Source organism: Balaenoptera ricei, chromosome 4, assembly GCF_028023285.1.
Source record: "Balaenoptera ricei isolate mBalRic1 chromosome 4, mBalRic1.hap2, whole genome shotgun sequence".
Classification (NCBI taxonomy): Eukaryota; Metazoa; Chordata; class Mammalia; order Artiodactyla; family Balaenopteridae; genus Balaenoptera; species Balaenoptera ricei.
This window is the reverse complement of record NC_082642.1, coordinates 27,241,654-27,269,527: the sequence shown is the minus strand read 5'-3', so window position 1 is coordinate 27,269,527 and position 27,874 is coordinate 27,241,654. Positions and strand designations below refer to the sequence as shown.

At 40.7% G+C, this 27,874-nt stretch overlaps 1 protein-coding gene across 1 annotated transcript in view; it reads right to left on the bottom strand.

Moving 5' to 3' along the window:
* Window positions 1–27,874, bottom strand: part of CPNE4 (copine 4) — a 462,901-nt gene that overhangs the window by 138,011 nt on the left and 297,016 nt on the right. Inside the window, exons 5-6 of the mRNA XM_059921929.1 lie at window positions 13,995–14,078; window positions 10,910–10,999 (exon numbers count right to left, since the gene is read on the bottom strand). Coding sequence (XP_059777912.1) covers window positions 10,910–10,999; window positions 13,995–14,078 — 174 coding nt within the window. The remainder of the gene's footprint in view (window positions 1–10,909; window positions 11,000–13,994; window positions 14,079–27,874) is intronic.

The following is a 27,874-nucleotide window of genomic DNA, read 5'->3' as shown; positions in this document are numbered from 1 at the left end:
GGTTTATCCTGTATGGGACTCACCGCACTTCCTGGACTTGGGTGGCTATTTCCTTTCCCATGTTAGGGAAGTTTTCGGCTATAATCTCTTCAAATATTTTCTCAGTCCCTTTGTTTTTCTCTTCTTCTTCTGGGACCCCTATAACTTGTAAGTTGGTGCGTTTAATGTTGTCCCAGAGGTCTCTGAGACTCTCCTCAATTTTTTTCATTCCTTTTTCTTTATTCTGCTCTGTGTTAGTTATTTCCAGTGTTTTATCTTCCAGGTCTCTTATCCTTTCCTCTACCTCAGTTATTCTGCTACTGATTCCTTCTAGAGAAATTTTAATTTCATTTTTTTTCATCATTGCTTGTTTGCTCTTTAGTTCTTCTAGGTCCTTGCTAAACGTTTCTTGTATTTTCTCCATTCTATTTCCAAAGTTTTGGATCATCTTTACTATCATTACTGTGAATTCTTTTCCAGGTAGATTGCCTATTTCCTCTTCATTTGTTTGGGCTGGTGGTTTTTTACTGTGCTCTATCATCTGCTGCATATTTCTGTCTTCTCACTTTGCTTAACTTACTGTGTTTGGGGTCTTCTTTTTGCAGGCTGCAGGTTCATAGTTCCTGTTGTTTTTTGTGTCTACCCCCAGTGGGTAAGGTTAGTTCAGTGGGTTGTGTAGGCTTCCTAGTGGAGGGGACTGATACCTGTGTTCTGCTGGCTGAGGCTGGATCTTGTCTTTCTGGTGGGCTGGACCACATGTGGTGGTGTGTTTTGGGGTGTCTGTGAACTTAGTATGATTTTAGGCAGCTTCTCTGCTAATGGGTGGGGTTGTTTTCCTCTCTTGCTAGTTATTTGGCATGGGGTGTCTATCACTGGAGCTTGCTGGTTGTTGAGTGGAGCTGGGTCTTAGTGTTGAGATGGAGATATCTGGGAGAGCTCTCGCCAATTGATATTATGTGGGGCCAGGAGGTCTCTGGTGAACCAATGTCCTGAACTTGGCTCTCCCACTTTAGAGGCTCAGGTCTGACACCCAGCTGGAGCACAAAGACCCTGTCAGCCACACGGCTGCTAGTGTTGGAGTGTCCTGCAGAAGTGGGGGGGGCGCTGTGACTTACCACAGGGACAAGGACACTTGCAGTGGAAGTCTGGGAAGTACTCCTTGGCATGAGCCCTCCCAGAGTCTGCCATTAGCCTCACTCAAACTTCTATGTAATATTGGATGTCAGACAACATTGAAGAAAAGCCTACAGTTAAATCCATTGCCTTTTACCTGTAGAGCCTTCAGTAGATATTCTTTGATTATACAGGGCCTCAGCAAACACACCTCCTATGTACCCTAAGTTGAGGCATCAAATGAGCCTTCTTAGGGTGGTAAGAACAGGTGGAATCTTGAAGGACAAGCCGTGATTGTCCATGGTGCATCAAACCAGACCCTGTGATGCCAAAGTTTGCATCAGAGAAAGGCTTTATTCATGAGGCAGCCAGGTGAGGAGATGGGTGAACGAATCTTAAATCAGTGTTGGCAAAGTTGAAGGTCTCGGGATGTTTATGGGATAAAGCTTGGGTGTGGGGAAAGTGGGGAAAGGTGATTGGAGATAAGAAAAAGCTGAGACACTCTTAGTTCTGCACAGGTGCAACTAAGCTACCGGGTTCTTCATGGGCAGCTCATCCCTCTCCACATTTTTTACCCTTCTTTGTGTGGATACAAATAACAGTGAGGCTCTAAGGTATGGAGGAGCCACAAGATAGAAGCAACTTGGGTTCTGAATCACTGTACGCAGGAGAGGCAGACACTGGTTAGAAAGCTTTAGTTCTGATTGTTATGTGAGTGAGAAACATATTTCATGGGGGCACTTTGTTACCACAGCATTGTATAACCTAGGATAATTATAGGGTTAAATGAAGTCACTTAAGCAGTGTCCAGTGAAGCAACTGGGAGCTGGTGGGTGAATGCTTGGTGAATGTTAGCTGTCCTTCAATAGTTAAGAACAAGAACGATGGAGCAAGAGAGAGCTGGGTTTAAACTAAGGCTGCACTACTTCACTGTATAATCTTCAACAATTTCCTTAAACAAAGAGTTTTGAATTCCTCATCTGTAAAAAGGGGCATAATATTAATGAAAAGGAAAAATATTATTCAACTTAAGAGAATATGTAGTTTTTCTCTCATTCAGAAGTTTCTTTATTCCTGCACGATTTAACACTATTTAAGCTGGCTGTTGCTTTTCCTTGCTGCAGTACTGTATAGATTACAGATCTCAGTAGAGGCAGCCTGCTGGGCTCAGGTGCCATTTACTTAAGTGGCATTGAGAATTCCTGTGCCAGGGCTGATCCAACACAGAGACACCTTGGTGAGTCTGCAGTCCTCTGGTAATTGCAGGGCATCTAGGCTGAGTGGGCTATAGACAGGCATAAAACCAGCAACCCTTGAGTCCAGAGGCCATCAAGAAAGCACTTACATTTTAACAGATCTCAAGAAAGCTTCATAGGACCATGAGCCACCTTCAAATTTTTCCCTTTCCATTATAAGGTAGGTAGAGAAGGAAGTAAACTTGCTTCCACCCACCTGGGAATGTCAGGTTCTTTACTACAGGTTTTTCCAACCACACTGAACATAGCAATGAACCCCTCAATTCCAAATTCCCATGTTTTGTAGCAAGAATCAGGAAATGCTGGTGTAAGCCATGGGCTATCTAATGATTGAAGCCCCTTCCATGAACTTGGGGGAACTATGGGGCTGAATTGGGGCCACTGTCATGGATTGAGATCTGGGGGTTGGAACTGGGGTGGGGTTTCTTCCTTCCTAAGCAGTAAGAGCCAGAGGTTTGTTAGAGAAAATCAGGATGAAACAAGTATGGAACTAAGTCCAAAGGACCAGAGGCCAAATAAGAGGTATTTAGGGGTCCAGGAGTTAGGATTCATATGGGGTTGGGAATAAAGGGGGAATGTCCAGGGCAAACTCCAAGAACACACTCCAGGAGTCCAATCCATTTGGCAGTTGTGAACCAGTCTGGCTCAGAGACTAAGCAAAGACAGTGAATTTGTGGAGAAGGTGGCTTGGTCACACCTGAGAAGGGAGGATGGGAATAGCTGGATAGAAGCCAAGGACGAATGTTAGGATTTCATACAGGAGGAAGAGCAAATATATACACACATTAGCTTTGCAGTGAGGTGGCAGGAAAAACACTGAGCTAACTAAGAGAGGTGTCAGGAAGTCAGCTAGGTTTGGAGAATCAGTAGGAAGACACTGTTTCTCCATGTGCGCTTGGCAAATGGCGGGCACAAGCATTGTTTAGGAAAACCATTAAACTGAAGATTCCAGGACCACTGGGATTCTGATTCAACAGAACACTTTTCTGACTGGCCAGGAATCCAACTTTGGGGTGTCAGGAGGGAGCTTGTGAACATGCTGTTTTAAATCACCCAGGCACCGCTGCAGAGGAAGGGAGGGCATGAAGAATGAGCAAGATATTTGGTGGGTTAAAATGCCATTTATGGTTGCTTTAGACTTGTGTCCGGGCCTCCTCTCAACCCTCATGGCCTCCTGAGTTTCATCACCTCTGCTTTTATTTTGGGGACTTGCTTCTCCTTCTTTTCTGCTACTTCCTTCTCCTGGTTCTGTCTTGCTTGTGTCCACCCCACTAAGACCTCAGTTAATAACCTGGACCTCTCTCCAGAATAAGCCCTGGGGGCAAGTTGATATAGAAACAACTGGTCCTCATCACCCTAGATCCCTCTTCAAGGCAAGTGGCTTCTATCAATTATCCTCAGAGAATGTCCGATAAACTCTAGGGGAAAGTTTCCAAGTTACCTGTGCAGTTTGAGCACCAGAAAAAGGGACAGGAAATGACCTCAGGGTGCTTACATGGTATTTGTCTGGATTGTTCTGGCATGACCTTTCCCCCAGTACTAGGCACAGTTAGGGTGTTAATAATACTTGCTGGTGGTCCCTTCTCCTTCTCTTTCTCTCTAAGACCCCCATCTGGAAGAATCTATTCTGAATACCAGCACTGTCTCCTAACAAATACGTACTGGGTATTAATAATGTGTTGACAAAATCAAAGGAAATGATTAATATCATATTTCATAGAATCAAAGAGGCACATATTTATTTTCTTAACAACCACAAATTGATAGAAAAGCACTGTGTTATAGTTTCATTGAGAGTGTTTTTTCCCTTTTAGTAATATGGTGAATAGTTGATAGTTTCTCAGACTTTATGAAATATGTTACATAGAGACAAGTCTTCTTTCTGTTGAATGTTTGAATGATGATAAGCATTTTGGTTGAGTGAGAGTAATGGGATAAATCATCCTTTATCAGGATGATTTATTTTCTAAGAATACAACAAAATAGAGGCAGCACGATTCAACAAAAAGCATGAAATTTGGCATTTGACTGCATGGGGTTTTGAGCCTCAGTTTCTTCATCTGTAAAATGAACACAATGGAATCTACCTCACAGTATGGTTAGAAGTAAATGAAGTTGTGATTTTGATAAGGACTCTAATATGTCATAGAAATCATGGATAATTTCATTCAATAGCTAAATATTAAATATATTTCATTAAGTAGCTAGTATTAAATATTAAATATATGTTTCATTAAATAGCTAATATTAAATATTAAATATATATGTCATTAAACAGCTAATATTAAATATATATGTCATTAAACAGCTAGTATTAAATATTAAATACATATATTTCTTTAAATAGTTAATATTAAATGTAACCCTAAATCTACTCAGTAAGTAGTGCAATGTCTTTTACATCGTTCAGAAGACATTTCAGCTTGTTGCAGGGTTGTCTCTTGAGTTACCAAGAGAGAATCCTCTCTGAATCATACCATAGGTATTTAAGGCTCAGTAGATGTGGCTGAGAAAACTCTAAGCCTCTGACACCTTCATAATTTCTTTAAAAAATTAACCTCTGTCAGAATTGATGGGGAAACACCAGAGCATTTTCCACCATACTGGTGAATAAGACCAGAGGATGGCCTCCATCTCTACTACTATTTAACACTGTGTTGGGAGCACTGGTACACACAAATAAAGAAAAGAAATAAGGAGAACGACTAGTTAAGTAAGTATGGGCAAAACTATCTCTATTTCCATATTATCTATATTTTAAAAACTCCAAAAAATTAACAGAAAATTAGTATAAACAACAATAAAACTTAATAAAATAGTTATTTAAGAAAACAATTCAATAGCTTTTATGTATACAAACAATATTCAGTTAGAAGGTGTAATGGAAGAGAAAGAAAGAAACAAACAAACTAGGCATAAACTTAAAAACAAACATTCCAAACCTCTAAGAGGAACAGTAAGTGCTCCTGCAAACACAAAAGGAGACTTGAATGAACTGAAAACGAGTCATGTTCTGGGCTGGGAAGACAACATTAAAAGAGATTTCCTTTGCAATCTCAATAAAAATACTATCACTTTTTAAAAAAAATTCTGGTACTAGTTGCTTATAAAGCTTAATGGAAAGAACAACAAGCAAAATATCCAAGCAGACCTGAAGACCCTTAAAAAGACAAAGAATACAGAAGTGAGAGAGGCTGGTTCTACCAGGTATTAAAATGTGCTACAAAATGATTACCTGTAAGGGAAGAGAGTAAAAACTAGAGAAACAGGAATGAGAGCTAAACTTTTCTGAATATACTTTGTTTTGTAGTTTTGACTTTAGAATCATGTAAACATTTTATATAATTATAAAACAAAATTAAACTTGAAAAAATAAATTCTAAAAGCTGAAAGCAACATGAAACAAAGGAACCCAACCGTTTTATGGGTTAGAGCTTCAACTATAGAGAGGAATTGTCTCTAGACTTTAAAGTATGAGTTAGCATCTATAGAGGGATATATATCTTACAGAAGAAAAGAATTTCAAAATTTCAAAATTCATGAATTAAAAAAATTCATACCAGAAAGCAAGGAAACTATTAAGAACTCAAGAGCCAACTTGAAGGGGTTTTAACTGGTTAAACAAGGGACGATACAAGATTTCAAAGGAATAATTATAACTGAAATAGATTGAAACACTGGAGTATATTTTAAAACTCCATGAATTCTTAATAATAGTGAGGGAGCCCATTAGTCACCTATGAAGAATGCTAGAGAAGTAACTTGTTATTCTGAAAATTGTTTGAAAAAAAGAAAGAATAAAGCATTGTCCGGCCTTTCTTGTACAAATCACACCTCAGGGAACCAAACAGCTGTTGAAGGGAGCTCTTCTTTACAGAAGAACTCTAAATAATAGATAAAGAAGGAATAATAGATTTAGAAAATTACCATTTTGGAAATTCTAATGGAATAACGAATCTAAGCAATGCTCCTCAATGACTGTTAAGACCATAAAAGAGCACCATCCCTTGTAAAACATTCTTTCTACAAAACAGCCCCTGAACCTGATCAAGTCCCAACTAGCTGTTTACAGGGAACACAGAGTGGGGGAAATGTGACAGAACAAACCAGCCTGATTTCTTCAAGTAAAAGAAGAAAGTTTCTTCAAGTTTCTTTAAGTAAATTGCAAGGAAAAAAAAAAAAAAGAGGGAGAGAGAACTAACAGATTGAAAGAGACTTCAGAGACATTTCAGTCAAATGCAATGCTTGGACCTTGTTTAGATTCCAATTTAAAAAAAACAACTATTAAATAAATTAGACGGTCACATATGAATAGTGGCAGAACATTTGCTGGCATTAAGGAAGATTAGATAATCTAGGTATAAAAATAGGTTTGTGGTTATGTTTATAGAAAGTTTCCTTGTCCTTTAGAGATACATATTGCAGTATTTTCAGATGGAATGGCATGGTGTCTGGGAGAGGACCCCATAGTGACTTACATTGGCCCCAGGCCCTTTTGCCTTCATGGACCCCCTTTCACCATAATAGATTTTGGGGATCCTAAAAATGTTATTGTTTTCTGATGTGAGAAAAAAATGGAAACACTTTATTCAACCTTACAAGTTCATTTTTCCTTCTGACTTTAAAAGAAATTAAAACGTTCTTGTAGGTTCTTAAAAGTATCATGGGTTCTGGCACTACGCTTGCTTTACCTAATGAATGAGTGAGCCCTGGTCTGGGATTGGCTTCAAAACGATCTAGTGGTGGTTGGGGGGGGGGGCGGGGTGATAGAAAATGGGTATTGGGAGTATGGATGAAATAAAATTGGCCACAAGTTAATAATGGTTGAGGATGTGGGGAGGGGGGTGGGTTATCATAACCCACTACTTTTATGGGTGTTTAAAATTTTTCATAATAAATAAATTAAAGCATCAATTTCTGAAAAATACTTATTTGAATGCTTTTTAAAATTTTTCCCATAGAGGAGGAATAGGAAAAAAATAAATAAAACCAAAAGAAAAACCTGTTCTGATTTAAACTTGGTGTTAGTGTAAACCCTGAATAAATGATATCAAGTCTCATTTGGGACAAAGACCTCATTATTAGAGTTTTGCTAAGACTGAGAATCTAAATGGACAGAGGGTTTTAAATTTTTTTCTTTTTTGGTCTTTTTTTTAGATTTCTTTTTTTTTTTTTTTGATGTGGACCATTTTTAAAGTCTTTATTGAATTTGTTACAATATTGCTTTTGTTTTATGTTTTGGTTTTTTGGCCGCGAGGCATGTGGGATCTTAGCTCCCTGACCAGGGATTGAACCCGCACCCCCTGCATTAGAAGGCAGATTCTTAACCACTGGACCACCAGGGAAGTCCGCAAATTTTTAATTTGAAAGTTCATTTTCTGTGTTTTTTTTTTGGTGGTGAGGAGATGCTGCCTGCCAATATGGTACCATTTTATTTCAGAGAAAGCTGAATGGAAACAACATTATGAGCATTTCTCAGTGGCTTTTGTGATGAAATAATCAATACAAATAAAGGGCAATACGGGAAGTCTCTCAAGCTTTTCAGAAAAGCTGCATGTGGTGATTGTGAGCAGGTGAGTGATGATATTGGATTTGTCACCTAGTGAGCTCAGCACACCTGTGTGGGCGGATTCCCTCCCCCCAAGCCCCCCGCCAGTGAGGTGCTGCTGACCTCTCAGCACCTCCTTGCTCCTCTGTCCATTCACTCCAGGAACAGTTACTGAGTATCTGCTCCGTGTCGAGCGCTGGGCTGGATGCCTGGATACACAGGGAGAAAAACATGGTTCTCACCCTGAAGGGGCAAACTGGGAAGAAAGAGTCACCTGCTGGGGAAAGAGATGGAAACGGAAATGTTCCAAACAAGTGGAGAAGTATCTCCATGAGTTGGGTGCAGAGGGCTAGAGGGCACCCATAGAAGCTAAAGAGATCAGGGAAGGTTTCTGGAAGTGGAGGGATATTGGAGAGACCCGAAGGAAAGTAGCAGATGACGATAATCCAAGAAAAGCAGAAGAATGAAGAAGGCATCAGGCAGAGAGAGGCATGTGCCAAGCCCTGAAGGCTTGGAGAGGGCAGGGTGGGTACGAGTGCTGGGCAGAGAAAAGGTGGTGGAGGGGAAGCTGGGTGGTGGAAAGTGGTGGGGGGCACTGAGCCGCGGAAGGACTGTAATGAAGGAGCAAATGTCTGTACCAGGGGTTCTCAGTGTGGGCTGGGACCAGCAGCATTAGCATCACTCAGGAATTGTAGAATGCAAATTCTCAGGCTCACTCCAGACCTACCTAATCAGAAACCCTGATAACACCTAACAATCTGTGTTTTAACAGCCTTCTAGGTGATTCTGATGCATTGGTCTAAATGATTTTACCCTCCAGGGAACATTTAGTAATGTCTGAATACACTTTTGGCTGTAAGACTGATGGGGGTGAAGTATTACTACGAGTGTTTAGTAGCCTGGGATGCTGCTAAACATCTTACAATGCACAGGACAGGCCCCACAACAAAGTCCAAATGTCAATGGTGCAGCTGTTGAGAAATCCTGATCCTCCCTTTCTCTGTCTATCTCTCTTTCCTTCCTTCATTCCTTTCCTTTTCCTTCCTCCCTCTCTCCCTCTCTCTCTTTCTCTCTCTCTCCTTTATTCCCACTTGTCCTCTACAGACAGCAGAGCACTCAAAAGGCCACAAAATGCTCCTTTTCTGCATCTTTATTTATTCAATTATAGATAACCCTCCCCTTTTATCTAATAACTCACCATGACTAAGTTGACCTATGGCTAATGTAGGCATTATCTTATTTCTGCCCCAAAGGGTCCATTTATCTCCCTGGGAATGGGATGGGGTGGCTCAGAGTATAGGTGACAATCTCCAACCCAGGCCTGAAGCTGTAGGTCTTGGCCACTGTGCATATGAGCTTATACATGAGGCCCAAACAGCCAGGAGTCCTGATTTTGGCATGAAAGACAATTCCAGTGGAAGTGGAGGCTCCCACAGGAGATATTAGGGACAACTCTGAGCTGCTCCTCCAGACCACAGAAGTAAGCATGTCCACAGATAGTACAAAGTCCGAACAGAATGGTTTTAAACAAAGATGTAAAGTCACATTAAGAGTTTGGGACTAACCAATGGATAGGATTCCAAACTGATGGATGACATTGACAAATGCAAATAATTATATCCATTAGAAGAAGGATTACAGGGCAAAAAGAGTGAGTAAAGTGTAAAGTTACAAAGACAAACATTAGCAGTGCCCATCTAACACTTTCCAGGGGAGTCAGTGCCCCCAACATGAATGTTTAGTCTGCCTAACAGACCTATAATCCCATTGGGGTGGTAGGTGCCCCAGGCTTTTAAAGTCTGAAGCCATTAACCACCTCCATTATCCAGCTTCCCTGGCTCTGCTTTTAGGCAGTCACACAACCTTATGAAAACTGTCTTCCCCATGGTTTGCCCACATGAAGAAAATGCCCTGGTAAAGCTGATATGAATGTTGAGTCTGCTTGAGGGTCATGTTTCTCACTGAACATGAACCTGTCGGCCTTTTGATTTATAGCTCTGGCCTCTATTGAATTTACTCAGTCATCCTGAGTTGGTAGAGTCACCTCTGGGACACTGACAACATGGAGCTTCTGAACTTCCAAGGTAGAGAGAGGGCCAGACCAGGGACCATAAGGAATGACTCTGGGAGTCTGGTTCAGGCACTTAGTCTATTGTCCTCCTTTGGTCATCCTGACTCTTATAATGAGTCTTTTCTTCCAACTTCTACATTCCCATGATACTCAAAAAGCATGTGTGGTAGACTGAAGAGAGTGGCCACCATACTCTGCAGCTCCTCCCGCCAAGAGGTGGAGTCCATGTCCTACTTCCTCATCCCTGAATCTGGGATGACTGTGTGACTGGCCAATAGCACGCAGAGGAAGTGACCTCATGTGAGTCTGAGACTGGGCCTCGAGACGTGCATCTTTTGTCCTGGCTCTTTTGGACCCTAAGGTTGCTGAGTGTATAAGTCAAGCTAGCCTGCTGATCGATGAGAGACAAATGGCTCCACCACCCTGATCATTCCAGATGACAGCCAGACAAACCCCAGAAGCAGGGGCGTCCTGCTCAGGTACAGCTGACTGCAAATACATAAGGAAGTCCATGCAAGACCAAGAAAAGAGCCTCCTAGATGAACTCAACTTGACAATGTACAGAATCATAAGCTAAATAAGTGGCTATTGTTTTAAGTATTAAATTTTGGAGTAGTCTGTCATGCAGCGGTAGATAACTGATAACAACAGTATTTGTGTTTTTAATAACTCCCAATTATACCCTGAACTTATTGCCACAGTTTCTCTCCTAGAGGCCATGGGATTTGCCACTTAACATAACATGATTGAGATTTATCTCATGTTATCTCAGGAGCCTCAATGGCTCCAGCAGAAAGGAGAGCCCTTGTTTCTTCCATCAAGATGCTAAGAGATTTGGGTAAATGCTACAGAAAATTTTGGGTTTGCCAACATTCACTTGAAGAGAAAGAGGAGGGGTAAATATGTAAAATTACATTTTTCAGACATAGACAGATTTCTGACCTTCAGCCGGCGGTCGGGATCTCCACTGCATAGAGAATTTACTGATACTTTGAATGATTTCCAGGCTGGGCTTAAGTTATTCATCACAACCTGAGGAAAAAAAGAGAGGAGTGGTGGGTTGGAGAGGTAGTGCTTGACATTTTCACATTTCAACATAAAAACTGCTTGAGAAACACTGCGGTGCTTATGAAAAGGACAATTGTCTGGAACAGGTGCCTTCATGAAAACGTGGAGTAGTAAACCTTTAAAGGGTGCCCACTAGGTAGATCGTATTGGGCAGAGCTCTTGCGGTCACTGGCCTGGCTGTTATTTCATGAATAATGACAATAATATTGTCCAGTATGTGGATGCTGGAGATGGCCCCTTCTATATCAAAAGAGGTTGGGATTAAGGAGATGGGCTTCCTCTGCCTCTGATAAAGTATCTCCAGTTCTGTAGGACTGTCAGTCCTATGGCATAAATTCTCTTCTACTGAGGTCAGCATACGTAAAGCCTATTGGTGTGTGGGGGAGTGTGGCAGAACAATTCTGCTGCTGAAGAACTGAGCAGTCTTTGGTGACCTGTGACCTTGGTTAGATCAGATTGCAAGTCAGAAGAAAAGTTTCTGGAAGAAAAATCCCAGGAGTACATTTATACTATGTATGCTTGGGAGGCATAACAGGGCAGATCTTCAGAACTTCAGTATCACAAACTAAGACTGTAATGTCGTGAAACCCTTTTAAAAGCAGTTTACTAATCATGAACTTGGCTAAATCCTGCCTGAGAGTCTATTCGAGTCAAGTCTTATTCTGCCATCAGATGATTCAGTAATTCAATTTGGTTTAGTGTATGAGTATTTGCTCTGTGCCTAAGATTATACTGTGTACTCTAGGTCAGGGGCTCCCAAAGTGTGGTTCCTGGACCAGCAGGAACTTGTTAAAAATACAAACGTCTAGATTCCACCCAGACCTACTGACAGAAACTCTCGAGGTGGGCCGCTAGGTGATTCTGATGCATGATATTTGAGAACCACTGCTCTAGGGTACATACAAATGAAGTTAAATGGAGTTCTGTCATATTGACTTTTCTTCCTATGAAGTTTTTAGTTAGCAGAGTCTTAGAATTGTAAAAATATTAATTCTCTATCTACATAACATAATTATTTTATAAGTGATTCCCTCTTCTCCTGAATTCCTTAATATAATGATGAATTATTGATTATACTGTAGGCTCATTATTAAATTTCCTTTAATGCATTAAAAAGTAGAAAAATAATGTTCCTGTGTGACTGCTTTTTGCTCTCATTCCCTGAATGAGCAAAGTGATAGTGAGAAGAAAAGTTAGATAAAATTGTTTTGGTTAATTTAAATTTCTCACCTTTGTATAGAAATACTAAAAAGTGAAGATGTTTCATTACAACAGCTTCGTAAAACTCAATAGCAGATCAAAATTTCAACTAGAAATGTCCTCTGAAATTAAAATCTGTGTGTGTGTGTATGCACACACACACACACACATGTGCTTACCCAGAGAGAACGGTATTGCCTGGTATTTATTTTGTATCTATTGAGTAATAAAGAGGAAAAATCAATGTATGTTGATTGACTCATTGGAAAACTTTACAATCACATTTCTTATGAGATTCCAGGAGCCCCTTGCAATGGGGTATGGGGAAGAGTTAGAGATTCTGGGAACAGGGGAATTTACCAAGAAGAGGGATGCCATCAGGAGTGAAGAAGTCTAACAATATGCCACCTCTCTTCTTTCTCCCTGCACATTCAAGTCCCCATGCATTGGCTGGAGCAAAGGCATGAACGGGTACTACTTCTGATTCTCCCCAACATTTAGTTACTTCTCCTGAAAGAACTTTGTTCCACCAAAGGAATCCTTATGTGGGAAAAAGTTCTATTTGGTGATGGTGATGGGGTGCCACTCAGGGAAACCATCCCAGTTGCATTTGAAACTATTCCCCAGTGAATAATTTGTGACTGTCCAAAGAATCACATTGTACTATCACAGGGAGTGGACATACTATCAATATTCAACTCCATTCATATATTCATTCTTTTAGTAAACACACTTTATTAAATGCTAACCATGCATCAGATGACATACACAGAACTAGCCCGTCCAAGACTATTCGATTCTTGTTTACCTTAAATATGACATGAAAATTTCCCCTAATGCTACCTGCAACTCTGCTACTTCAGGAAAAAGGAAATGGATTTCCAGTGTGTGGTATGGGAACGCAGCACCCCACTATCATCCTGAGAGAGTCATGAGAGTTCCTTCTTCCTTTACCCAACACTAGAAGCACCTTTCTCTCTCAGCTCCAAGCCATTCCTCCTTATCAATGCACTTCTCACCCCCACACAGTCTCTCTTGAACTGGCTTGTATATAAAATAAAATAAAAAGTGGAGACTAGGGTTGGTTGTTAAGTGGGTGTGTGGTGGTGGGTAGCGGGGGGTAAGATAGTGAAGGACAAGGCTCGGAGTCACGTGGAGAGAAGGTAGGAGGGTGAGAGGGAGATGCAGCCAGACCAAGTGACTGCTGATACAGGACAGCCATTTGTACGACAGATCTGACATCAGTCCTGTGTATGGACTTTCCCTGGGGAGGCAGATTGGCTTCTCAAATCACAGCAAAGCTCAGGGTCAAACTCAATTCAAACCTCAGCTCTACCCCTTGCTCACTGGGAAGGTGACTTGACCTCCTCAAAGTTCAGTTTCTTCAACTGTAAAATAGGGTAATAATAATCATGTCAATGCATAGTTGTGGGAAGTAAATTAAATGATGCATATGAGGTCACTCAGTCAAATGCTTGGTACCTAGTCACATTTATTAAATATTAGCTAGTATTCATCTTTTTATTATTAATAAGTTGCTGGCTTTCTGCAGTAAAGGTCAATAATGGAAAATCTGGGTGAGAAAGTGTCTCCTCTTATAACACCCACACTGAGAATAAAGAGCCCTCTTAAGGACTGGGAAGACTTCAGGTCTTGGGGGATAGCTACAGACATTAAGAAAGGGAAGGGGTTTCTCAAAACAGGTCAGTGTATCATCTTAAAGAGACGAGATGGCACAGCTGAAGACGGCTCTTCTCACCTCAGTTCGGTGCACAAGCTGCTGAGTTGCATCATCATTCATTCGAAAAATTTCCAGAAATGGGTCAGACTTACTGAAGAAATCCTACAATAGATAAGCAGAAATGAGTTGTTTCCCTACTCCCTGCACAAACACATTTGATCCAGCCCTGGATAAAATACCCCTGAATTTGACCCTTCCTTGCTTTATTCTTCATCCCTGAGATCCACCTTTGGCTAGAATGAGCTGTATCTTAACCCCAAGTCCTTTGAGAAGTAAGGATTGGTTGACTGAAATCCCAAGTAGTCTTCAAAGATCCATCCAAATGCTGGTTCTCTAAGAAGCAGTGTATCTGCTGTCTTAAACATGTTAATTCTAGTTATTGTAAAGCCTATGTCTGATGACTACAGTATCTGGATCACTGTGGGTCTGTTTTTATTATCTGTTTCTTCATTCTGCCTCGTGTTACGCTTGTTAATTTTTGATTAAATACTAGACACTGTGTAAAAAAATTATAAAGGCTATAGATGAGTCTTCAGCTTCTGGCAAGCAATTAGAATGGAGGCAGTCACCTGAATCCAAATAGGACTGAGCGCTTTAGAAGCTGGTTTCTTCAAAAGTCTTTAAAGGCCCAACCTATTTCTGATTCCTTTATTCCTTGGGTATAATACTTAAAGGGCTCTCACTCAAAGACTCACTGTTTATGAGGGCTGTTCCTTCTTGACAAGCCCTCAAGGCTCATTTCTGTTTGTGAGACTCTGAAAGACTCTGTTTACTTCCATAATCTCTTGGCTCTATAGTTATTGGTTCAGTTTCTCTCTATGCTGCTATTTGCTAATTAGTGAATGCCTTGAGGGGATAAGTCACTCCAACCGTTGGGCTGCTTCCCTTCTCTGAAGCCTCTACAAATAACCCAAGCTCTCCCTGAAGTCCTGAACTCCAGTTTTACTTCCCCAATTCCGTAAGACTATTAAAAGCACTGCTCAGTTTCTCTGTTTCTTAGTAGCTATTTTCTGCTAGGCTTCCCAGCTTCTCTATCCCTGGGTTTTATGAATCAGCCTTATGGAATTGTCTTGAGTGGAAAATCTGCATAGAATGTCTGAATCACCTCAATGGATTTCTCTTCTCTTCAGCTTCTCTGACCCTGAATCTTGACTGCCTTAAGACCCTCAAACAGATGTCTCTTGTATCATGTCCAGTGTTTATAGTTGTTTTCTGCGGTAGAGTAATGTAAAACAAACAGGCACTTTAATACTGGAAGCAGACCTGTCCATATCTTTCTTTTAAACTTGGCTTTTTACCCTGATAGATTATAAACTCTCAGATGGGAGGAATTACGTCTTATTTTCCTTTATATTTCTACCATAGCATCTTCCATAGCATCTAGCTTTCAGTGGTACACAGTGTTTACTGAATGTATGAATGAATACATAAACGAATGAGCGAGGGACAAGAAAACCAGGTACAGAATAGGAGGCTATCTGAGCAACAGCTTTAGTCATCACATTCTTACTATGTATTTCACTAGGTAATTCCCCGCCCCAGAAATCTAGACAGCAGCAAAGCAGAATAAAGCCTACAGCCATCCTAGTCTTTAGCTCGACAAAATACTCTCAGGGGATATACTGATCATGGAGCCCTTGTGCTTGATATTAAGATACAAGGAAGGATAAAACCTTTTCTCATCCCTCCAAAGGGCCATCTAGTTTTGTGCTAAGTACACACATAAACATAACCAAGGGTTAAGTATTAATGAATGAATAACAGAAGAGGGAAAGTCAATGGATTTTGACTGCAAAATATGGTTGTGAGGAGGATGTTTCTAGGGAGGGAATGGAGTGAGTGAAGGTGTAAAAGAGTAAACATAGAAAGGTCACACCAAGTAGCTGAATTACCCTGAAGCCTCAGGATGTGTAGGGGAGGAATCTGAGGCAGTACTGGTGGAGGTGGCTCCATGAGGTGAAGGGCCTTAAATGTGCATCCGGTGTTTGCACTTACCTGAGAGGCAGTGGGGAGCCACTGAAGGATTTTGAGCAGGAAAAAATAACATGGTTGGTTCTGTAGTGAAAACTTTGTAGAATACCTTAGAAGGAGGAGGGAGATGGGGATATCTGTCTTCCCTTTGGCTGTCCTCCCTACCCAACCAGGATCAAACACCCAGAGTCTGGAAAATACCGTTCCGCCCTATTTCTGAAGGTGCCTGATTGACAACACAGAGTTCATCAGTAAGTCTGCCCTGCAAAACTTGTCTCTCCACAAAAATGGCCCCTGCTTTCCTCCCAGACACACTTCTATCTGATTGTTACCACTATGTGTAACTGAACAGGACCCTATGGGGCCTTCCCGGGACAGACACTTCCCCCATATCCTCTGCTTTAGCTTCTCTCTGAAGTACCCAGATAACAGTATTTGATGCACATTTCCTGAGTTGTTTTACAGATGTGAAAACCTCCCACTAAATGGAAGATGTTAACTACTTGATGACCTGGAGCCTCCTGGAACCTAAGGACTCATAATGTTAACCCCTGTGACACCATCCTGTTACCTCTCCATCAGCCATTCAGAGAATTGTGCATGAGCTGATCACATACCCTGCGACCCCCTTACCTCCCCGGGCATTTTTAAAATGCTTTGCCAAGAGAATTCCCTGGCAGTGCAGTGGTTAGGGTTCTGAACTTTCACTGCCTTTCACTGGAGAGGGTGTGGGTTCAATCCCTGGTCAGGGAACTAAGATCCTGAAAGCCAAGTAGTGTGGCCAAAAAAAAAAAAAAAAGCTTTGCTGAATTTTAGAGCATAAGCCACCCATCTCCTTGTATGACGCTGCAATAAATCTTTCTCTGCTCCAAACTCTGATGTTTTAGTTTGTTCAGCCTCACTGTGCGTCGGGCACACATACTTGCACTAATATACGTATCTGCTCAAGACATTCGCCCTCGAGCCTATTTCTGTTTCAACACTCATGTTAGAGAACCAGAGCTTCCCTCCCCAATTCCTAGTGTGGGCACTTTAGCTTGTTCTGCGTGCCCTTGGAGCCCTTCTCCAGGAGCCGCAGGCTTTGACCCCTGAGATAGATTGTTGGTCCCTCAGGGAATGTGTATGTCAATTGTACTTAAGAATTGCTCAACACACTGGAGGAACGCTATCAGTTATTTTTCTTTTTCCTTTTATTGATAATTTTAAATGTTTGCTATCGTTTTTTTAAAAAATAGAAAATATAGAAAAAATAGAAAGGAAAAAATAGACCATAATCTCACCCATAATACCATAATTATCAATAACATTTTGATAAATTTTTTTCTAGAATCTAGACATAATTTTCTTTCTTTCTTTTAAAAAATATTTGTAATCATACACTATATACACTTTGGTACCCTATTTTTTTCTCTTGGAAGTATATTGCAATGTTTTTTCTGCTTTATTTCACATGCTTTTAAGCTACTATTAAGGATAGGCATGGAGTTGTTGTCAGGAGGACATATTGTAACAGGGAAGAGCAAAATCTGACTCCATGTTGGATCTGTTTCTTTGACTTTAACCTGTGCTTTTCATTGCTTTTGTTACTATAATCATACATAATGGTCTGTCTCAGGGGACCCTGCCTCTCTGCTGAATGTTAAACTAAAGGGCCTTTGTTCAGCTCACAGGGAGACAATCTGACCCTGCCCACCTATGAACGGCTGTAGAAAGGAAGAAATTCTCACATACCCTCCCCGATGCTGGCCAAGCCAGGCAAAAATAACGGCCCTTTTACTTTATTTCCTCACCTCCTCCCACTCTCTGTTCTATAAAAGAAACTGGCATCCAGACCCTGGTAAGATGGTTTTGGGGACACTAGTCTGCCATCTTCTTGGTCTTCCAGCTTTCCGAATAAAGTCACTGTTCCTTGCCTCAACATCTCATCTCCTGATTTATCGGTCTGTTGTGTGGTGAGCAGAGTGAGCTTGGACTTGGTAACAGTACTACAAATCAAGAAAAGAAAGATCAGGATATAATCTTCATCTTCAAGTAAATAAAAAGTCTTATATGTAGCACACTGGCTTTCAAATCCTGATTCGACCATATACAGTTTGGGTGATGTGGGACAGGATATTTAATTTTTCCACATCTCAGTTTCTTTATCCATAATGGAGAAGGTATCAGCTTTTCCTCATAGCAATGCAGAAAGATTATAGTTGCTGATGCACCTAAGTGTTGAGTCCAGTGCCTGACACATGGTCAGCACTCAGAAAGCACTACTGCTATTTATTATTACCAATAAAAGAGAGAATGCTTGAGGACACTTAGTAAAGCACTATACAAATATCAGGGATGATTACTATTTTTTTTTTTTTTAGTTTTTTTTTTTTTAAAACATCTTTATTGGAGTATAATTGCTTTACAATGGTGTGTTAGTTTCTGCTTTATAACAAAGTGAATCAGTTATACATATACATATGTTCCCATACCTCTTCCCTCTTGCATCTCCCTCCCACCCTCCCTATCCCACCCCTCTAGGTGGCCACAAAGCACAGAGTTGATCTCCCTGTGCTATGTGGTTGCTTCCCGCTAGCTATCTATTTTACGTTAGGTACTGTATATAAGTCCATGCCACTCTCTTACTTTGTCACAGCTTACCCTTCCCCCTCCCCATATCCTCAAGTCCATTCTCTAGTAGGTCTGTGTCTTTATTCCCGTCTTGCCACTAAGTCCTTAATGATGTTTTTTTCCCCTTAGATTCCATATATATGTGTTAGCATACTGTATTTGTTTCTCTCTTTATGACTTACTTCACTCTGTATGACAGACTCTAATTCCATCCACCTCACTACAAATAACTCCATTTCGTTTCTTTTTATGGCTAAGTAATATTCCATTGTATATATGTGCCACATCATCTTTATCCACTCATCCGATGATGGACATTTAGGTTGCTTCCATGTCCTGGCTATTGTCAATACAGCTGCAATGAATATTGTGGTACATGACTCTCTTTGAATTATGGTTTTCTCAGGGCATATGCTCAGTAGTGGGATTGCTGGGTCGTATGATAGTTCTATTTTTAGTTTTCAAAGGAACCTCCAAACTGCTCTCCATAGTGGCTGTATCAATTTATATTCCCACCAACAGTGCAAGAGGGTTCCCTTTTCTCCACACCCTCTCCAGCATTTATTGTTTCTAGATTTTTTGATGATGGCCATTCTAACTGGTGTGAAATGATATCTCATTGTAGTTTTGATTTGCATTTCTCTAATGATTAATGATGTTGAGCATTCTTTCATGTGTTTGTTGGCAATCTGTATATCTTCTTTGGAAAAATGTCTCTTTAGGTCTTCTGCCCATTTTCGGATTGGGTTCTTTGCTTTTTTGATATTGAGCTTCATGAGCTGCTTGTATATTTTGGCGATTAATCCACTGTCAGTTGCTTCATTTACAAATATTTTCTCCCATTCTGAGGGTTGTCTTTTGGTCTTGTTTATGGTTTCCTTTGCTGTGCAAAAGCTCTTAAGTTTCATTAGGTCCCATTTGTTTATTTGTGTTCTTATTTCCATTTCTCTAGGAGCTGGGTCAAAAAGGATCTTGCTGTGATTTATGTCATAGAGTATTCTGCCTATGTTTTCCTCTAAGAGTTTGATAGTTTCTGGCCTTACATTTAGGTCTTTAATCCATTTTGAGTTTATTTTTGTGTATGGTGTTAGGGAGTGAACTAATTTCATACTTTTACATGTACCTGTCCAGTTTTCCCACCACCACTTATTGAAGAGGCTGTCTTTTCTCCACTGTATATGCTTCGCTCCTTTATCAAAGATAAGGTGACCATATGTGCGTGGGTCTATCTCTGGGCTTTCTATCCTGTTCCATTGATCTGTTTCTGTTTTTGTGCCAGTACCATACTGTCTTGATTACTGTAGCTTTGTAGTATAGTCTGAAGTCAGGGAGCATGATTCCTCCAGCTCCATTTTTCATTCTCAAGATTCCTTTGGCTATTTGGGGTCTTTTGTGTTTCCATACAAATTGTGAAATTTTTTGTTCTACTTCTGTGAAAAATGCCATTGGTAGTTTGATAGGGATTGCATTGAATCTGTAGATTGCTTTGGGTAGTAGAGTCATTTTCACAATGTTGATTCTTCCAATCCAAAACATGGTATATCTCTCCATCTATTTGTATCATCTTTAATTTCTTTCATCAGTGTCTTATAATTTTCTGCATACAGGTTTTTTGTCTCCTTAGGTAGGTTTATTCCTAGATATTTTATTCTTTTTGTTGCAATGGTAAATCGGAGGGTTTTCTTAATTTAACTTTCAGATTTTTCATCATTAGTGTATAGAAATGCAAGAGATTTCTGGGCATTAATTTTGTATCCTGCTACTTTACCAAATTCATTGATTAGCTCTAGTAGTTTCCTGGTAGCATCTTTAGGATTCTCTATGTATAGTATCATGTCATCTGCAAACAGTGACAGCTTTACTTCTTCTTTTCCGATTTGGATTCCTTTTATTTCTTTGTCTTCTCTGATTGCTGTGGCTAACACTTCCAAAACTATGTTGAATAATAGTGGTGAGAGTGGGCAACCTTGTCTTGTTCCTGATCTTAGTGGAAATGGTTTCAGTTTTTCACCATTGAGAACGATGTTGGCTGTGGGTTTGTCATATATGGCCTTTATTATGTTGAGGAAAGTTCCCTCTATGCCTACTTTCTGCAGGGCTTTTATCATAAATGGGTGTTGAATTTTGTCGAAAGCTTTCTCTGCATCTATTGAGATGATCATATGGTTTTTCTCCTTCAATTTGTTAATATGATGTATCACGTTGATTGATGTGCGTGTATTGAAGAATCCTTGCATTCCTGGGATAAACCCCACTTCATCATGGTGTATGATCCTTTTAGTGTGCAGTTGGATTCTGTTTGCTAGTATTTTGTTGAGGATTTTTGCACCTATGTTCATCAGTGATATTGGCCTGTAGTTTTCTTTCTTTGTGACATCTTTATCTGGTTTTGGTATCAGGGTGATGGTGGCCTCCTAGAAGGAGTTGCGGAGTGTTCCTCTCTCTGCAATATTTTGGAAGAGTTTGAGAAGGATAGGTGTTAGCTCTTCTCTAAATGTTTGATAGAATTCACCTGTGAAGCCATCTGGTCCTGGGCTTTTGTTTGTTGGAAGATTTTTAATCACAGTTTCAATTTCAGTGCTTGTGATTGGTCTGTTCATATTTTCTATTTCTTCCTGGTTCAGTCTCGGCAGGTTGTGCTTTTCTAAGAATTTGTCCATTTCTTCCAGGTTGTCCATTTTATTGGCATAGAGTTGCTTGTAGTAATCTTTCATGATCCTTTGTGTTTCTGCAGCGTCAGTTGTTACTTCTCCTTTTTCATTTCTAATTCTATTGATTTGAGTCTTCTCCGTTTTTTTCTTGATGAGTCTGGCTAATGGTTTATCAATTTTGTTTATCTTCTCAAAGAACCAGCTTTTAGTTTTATTGATCTTTGCTATTGTTTCCTTCATTTCTTTTTCATTTATTTCTGATCTGATCTTTATGATTTCTTTCCTTCTGCTAACTTTGGAGTTTCTTTGTTCTTCTTTCTGTAATTGCTTTAGGTGCAAGGTTAGGTTGTTTATTCGAGATGTTTCCTGTTTCTTGAGGTAAGCTTGTATTGCTATAACCTTCCCTCTTAGAACTGCTTTTGCTGCATCCCATAGGTTTTGGGTGGTTGTGTTTCCATTGTCATTTGTTTTTAGGTATTTTTAGATTTCCCCTTTGATTTCTTCAGTGATCACTTCGTTATTAAGTAGTGTATTGTGTAGCCTCCATGTGTTTGTATTTTTTACAGATCTTTTCCTGTAATTGATATCTAGTCTCATAGCGTTGTGGTCGGAAAAGATACTTGATACGATTTCAATTTTCTTAAATTTACCAAGGCTTGATTTGTGACCCAAGATATGATCTATCCTCGAGAATGTTCCATGAGCACTTGAGAAAAAGTGTATTCTGTTGTTTTTGGATGGAATGTCCTATAAATATCAACTTAGTCCATCCTGTTTAATGTATCATTTAAAGCTTGTGTTTCCTTATTTATTTTCATTTTGGATGATCTGTCCATTGGTGAAAGTGGGGTGTTAAAATCCCCTACTGTGATTGTGTTACTGTCGATTTCCCTTTTTATGGCTGTTAGTATTTGCCTTATGTATTGAGGTGCTCCTATGTTGGGTGCATACATATTTACAATTGTTATACCTTATTCTTGAATCGATCTGTTGATCATTATATAGTGTCCTTCTTTGTCTCTTATAATAGTCTTTATTTTAAAGTCTATTTTGTCTCATATGAGAATTGCTACTCCAGCTTTCTTTTGATTTCCATTTGTATGGAATATCTTTTTCCATCCCCTCACTTTCAGTCTGTATGTGTCCCTAGGTCTGAAGTGAGTCTCTTGTAGACAGCATATATACAGGTCTTATTTTTGTATCCATTCAGTCAGTCTGTGACTTTTGGTGGGAGCATTTAATCCATTTACATTTAAGGTAATTATCAATATGTATGTTCCTATTCCCATTTTCTTAAATGTTTTGTGTTTGTTATTGTAGGTGTTTTCCTTCTCTTGTGTTTCTTGCCTAGAGAAGTTCCTTTAGCATTTGTTGTAAAGCTGGTTTGGTGGTGCTGAACTCTCTCAGCTTTTGCTTGTCTGTAAAGGTTTTAATTTCTCCATCAGATCTGAATGAGATCCTTGCTGGGTAGAGTAATCTTGGTTGCAGGATTTTTCTCCTTCATCACTTTAAATATGTCCTGCCACTTCCTTCTGGCTTGCAGAGTTTCTGCTGAAGGATCAGCTGTTAACCTTATGGGGATTCCCTTGTGTGTTATTTGTTGTTTTTCCCTTGCTGCTTTTAATATCTTTTCTTTATATTTAATTTTTGATAGCTTGATTAATATGTGTCTTGGCGTGTTTGTCCTTGGTTTTATCCTGTATGGGACTCTCTGTGATTCCAGGAGTTGATTAACTTTTCCTTTCCCATATAAGGGAGGTTTTTAACTATAATGTCTTCAAATATTTTCTCAGTCCCTTTCTTTTTCTCTTCTTCTTCTGGGACCCCGATAATTCAAATGTTGGTGCGTTTAATGTTGTCCCAGAGGTCTCTGAGACTGTCCTCAGTTCTTTTCATTCTTTTTTCTTTATTCTGCTCTGCAGTACTTATTTCCACTATTTTATCTTCCAGGTCACTTACCCGTTCTTCTGCCTCAGTTATTCTGCTATTGATCCTGTCTAGAGTATTTTGAACTTCATTTATTGTTTTTCATCATTGCTTGTTTACTCTTTAGTTGTTCTAAGTCCTTGTAAACGTTTCTTGCATTTTGTCTATTCTATTTCCAAGATTTTGGATCATCTTTACTATCATTATTCTGAATTCTTTTTCAGGTAGACTGCCTACTTCCTCTTCATTTGTTAGGTCTGGTGTGTTTTTGCCTTGCTCCTTCATCTGCTGTGTGTTTTTCTTTCTTCTCATTTTGCTTATCTTACTGTGTTTGGGGTCTCCTTTTCGCAGGCTGCAGGTTCGTAATTCCCGTTGTTTTTGGTATCTGTTCCCAGTGGCTAAGGTTGTTTCAGTTCGTTGTGTAGGCTTCCTGGTGCAGGGGACTAGTGCCTGTGTTCTGGTGGATGAGGCTAGATCTTGTCTTTCTGGTGAGCAGGTTCACGTCTGGTGGTGTGTTTTGGGGTGTCTGGTGGCCTTATTATGATGTTAAGCAGCCTCTCTGTTAATGGATGGGGCTGTGTTCCTGTCTTGCTAGTTGTTTGGCATAGGGTGTCCAGCACTAAACTTGCTGGTCGTTGAGTGAAGCTGGATCTTGGTGTTGAGATGGAGATCCCTGGGAGATTTTCGTTGTTTGGTATTACGTGTAGTTGGGAGGTGTCTTGTGGTCCAGTGTCCTGAAGTTGGCTCTCCCACCTCTGAGGCACAGCCCTGATGCCTGGCTGGAGCACCAAGAGTCTTTCTTCCACACAGCTCAGAATAAAAGGGAGAAAAAATAGAAAGAAAAAAAAAGAAAGAGGATAAAATAAAATAAAGTTATTAAAATAAAAAATAATTATTAAGAAAAAAAGAAAAAAATTTTTTAAGTAAAAAAAAAAAATGGACGGACAGAACCCTAGGACAAATGGTGAAAGCAAAGCTATACAGACAAAATCTCACCCAGAAGCATACACATACACACTCACAAAAAGAGGAAAAGGTGAAAAAATAATATATCTTGCTCCCAAAGTCCACCTCCTCAATTTGGGATGGTTCATTGTCTATTCAGGTATTCCACAGATACAGGTACATCAAGTTGTTTGTGGAGCTTTAATCCGCTGCTTCTGAGGCTGCTGGGAGAAATTTCCCTTTCTCTTCTTTGTTCGCACAGCTCCCGTGTTTCAGCTTTGGATTTGGACCCGCCTCTGCTTGTAGGTCGCCTGAGGGTGTCTGTTCTTCGCTCACACAGGACGGGGTTAAAGGAGCAGCTGCTTCGGGGGCTCTGGCTCACTCAGGCCGGCGTGAGGGAAGGGTATGTATATGGGGCGAGCCTGCGGCAGCAAGAGGCCAGCGTGACATTGCAGCAGCCTGAGGAGCACCGTGCATTCTCCCGGGGAAGTTGTCCCTGGATCACGCGACCCTGGCAGTGGCGGGCTGCACAGGCTCCCAGGAGGGGTGGTGTGGATAGTGACCTGTGCTTGCACACAGGCTTCTTGGTGGTGGCAGAAGCAGCCTTAGTGTCTCATGCTCGTCTCTGGGGTCCGCGCTGATAGCCGCGGCTTGCGCCCATCTCTGGAGCTCGTTTAGGCGGTGCTCTGAGTCCCCTCTCCTCGCGCACCAGGAAACAAAGAGGCACGAAAAAATCTCTTGCCTGTTCGGCAGCTCCAGACCTTTTCCCGGACTCCCTCCCGCCTAGCTGTGGTGCGCTAACCCCTTCAGGCTGTGTTCACGCCGCCAACCTCAGTCCTCTCCCTGCGATCCGACCGAAGCCGGAGCCTCAGCTCCCAGCCCCGTCTGCCCCGGCGGGTGAGCAGACAAGCCTCTTGGGCTGGTGAGTGCTGGTCGGCACCGCTCCTCTGTGCGGGAATCTCTCCGCTTTGCTCTCCACCCCCTTGTTGCTGCGCTCTCCTCCGTGGCTCTGAAGTTTCTCCCTCTGCCACTTGCAGTCTCCACCTGCAAAGGGGCTTCCTAGTGTGTGGAAACGTTTCCTCCTTCACAGCTCCCTCCCACTGGTGCAGGTACCATCCCTATTCTTTTGTCTCTGTTGTTTCTTTTTTCTTTTGCCCTACCCAGGTACGTGAGGAGTTTCTTGCCTTTTGGGAGGTCTGACGTCTTCTGCCAGCATTCAGTGGGTGTTCTGTAGGAGCAGTTCCACGTGTAGATGTATTTCTGATGTATCTGTGTTGAGGAAGGTGATCTCCGCGTCTTACTCTTCCGCCATCTTCTCCTCCTATTTTTTTTTAATGTTAGTAAGAGCTCTTTTTTTTTTAAATAAATTTATTTATTTATTTATTTTTGGCTGAGTTGGGTCTTCGTTGCTGTGTGTGGGCTTTCTCTGGTTGCAGCGAGCAGGGGCTACTCTTCATTATGGTGCACAGGCTTCTCATTGTGGTGGATTCTCTTGTGGAGTACAGGGTCTAGGCACGTGGGTTTCAGTAGTTGTGGCATGCGGGCTCAGTAGTTGTGGCTCATGGGCTCTAGAGCGCAGGCTCAGGAGTTGTAGTGCAAGGGCTTATTTGGTCCACGTCATGTGGGATCTTCCTGGACCAGGGCTTGAACCTGTGTCCCCTGCATTGGCAGGTGGATTCTTAACCACTGCACCACCAGGAAAGCCTCAGGGGTGATTACTATTAAGAAGGCATCTGATTTCTGAAAATAAAATAACTCATAAGCAGCTCAAATGCATCTAAAATGTACACTCAGAGATTCATAGTTAAAAACAACAAATCTGTGTCTAATTGTGTAGTTACTTGACCTCAATCTGGAATTTTCAGTTTCCTTTGCTTGACCATCAGCATTAAGATGGCCCTCGGGACAGTTCAGTACAATGAAAATTAATGATATAGGCATTTTACTGAAGTTTTGCTATGGTAAAATGTTTTAATAACTTGGAGGCTATGTCCCTGCTCTTTTAGTCCAATATGAAAGAAATTTAGTCAAGTGAGAGGTCAGTAAGCAATCAGCTGAGGTTTGAAAGAGAAAAGGAAGCAGTGCATAACCATGACAATGATCATGAGAACAGAATATTGGAACTAGAAGAGATTGTTTGAATGATATGGGGTCATATCCCGACTCTATAGCTTCCTCTCCTTGTGACTTTGGGCAAATTCTTTGACCTCACTATGCATCATCTGTAGACTGGAAATAATAAGACCCATTTTTAAGAATATGGTGAGCTTTGGGGGAAATGTAGTTAGACACCTGACACCTGGTACATTATAGATACTCATGAATGATAATTTGCTTTCATTAATGCAGGCTGGATTAGTTTTCAGGCAGGCATACATGAACATAGTAAAATCACAGCGCAACATGAGAGAGTTAATGTTGCTATAGAACAGCAGTCGGCAAAGTATGGTGGGTGGCCCAAATTCAGCCCACTGCCTGTTCATTAGGGGTTTTTTTAAGTTTTTTTCTTTTTTTTAAATTTATTTATTTACTTTTTGGCTGCGTTGTTCTTTGTTGCTGCATGTGGGCTTTCTCTAGTTGCAGGGAGTGGGGGTTACTCTTTATTGCAGTGCATGGGCTTCTTATTGTGGTGGCTCCTCTTGTTGCAAAGTGTGGGCCCTAGAGCATGAAGAGTTCAGTAGTTGCGGTGTGTGGGCTCAGTAGTTGTGGCTTGCAGGCTCTAGAGCACATGTTCGGTAGTTGTAGTGCATGGGCTTAGTTGCTCTGTGGCATGTGGTATCTTCCTGAACCAGGGCTTGAACCTGTGTCCCCTGCATTAGCAGGCAGATTCTTAACCACTGCTCCAGCAGGGAAGTCCCCCACTGCCTGTTTTTGTGAATAAAGTTTTATTGGAACATTGCCATGCTCATTCATTTACGTATTGTCTATGGCTGTTTTCATGCTGCAAAGGCAAATGTGCATAGTTGGGACAGAGACCATACAACATGCAAGTCTAAACTATTCACCATCTGACCTTTATAGGAAATGTTTACCAACCTCTCCTTCAGAGAGAGATTCAACTGCTTATACAGCACCCCATCAAACTAGCATCATGGCAATATTAAAAAATACAGCTTATAATGATCATGATTACATATATGAAGAGCACCAGTGTGAGAATCAGTTCCAACACACCGTCATGAATACTTTCTCAGGAAAGGGAGGAGAAAGAACACTTTGTCAGTTTGAATGTTCCAAAGTGATTACATTCATATCTCTACTTGTTAGATTAATCACCAACTAGCTGCTAATGTAATAAATGTGACTTAGGAGTTAAAAAGCCTATCTCTCCACAAAGTGAATTGCATTAACAGTAGACAAATAAGTTATTTCTTGCAAACCTCATCTATTTTATATGCGGCTCTCATGAAGCCTACTTCTCAGATTTCAAGGACTCTGGATTTCCGTCCTGAATAGATAGCTGCTGGTTTCCTGGACAGCATTGGAAAGGGGAGTTAAAAATGACAGAAAATGACAGAAAAGGGACATTATCTGTCATTGTGGTTTGCAAAAGTACTATTATACTCCACAGTAGCAGTTCTCAAACTTTTTGGTCTCAGGACCCTTTTACACTCTTAAAAATTATTGAGGACACCAAGGAGCTTTTGTTTATGTGGATTATATCTGTCAATATTTTACCATATTATAAATTAAAACTGAGAATTTTAAAAAATATTCATTTGTTATATCATTTTAAAAGTAATAAAGATAAACCTATGACATCATAATAAAAAGTAACATCTTAATGGGATATAA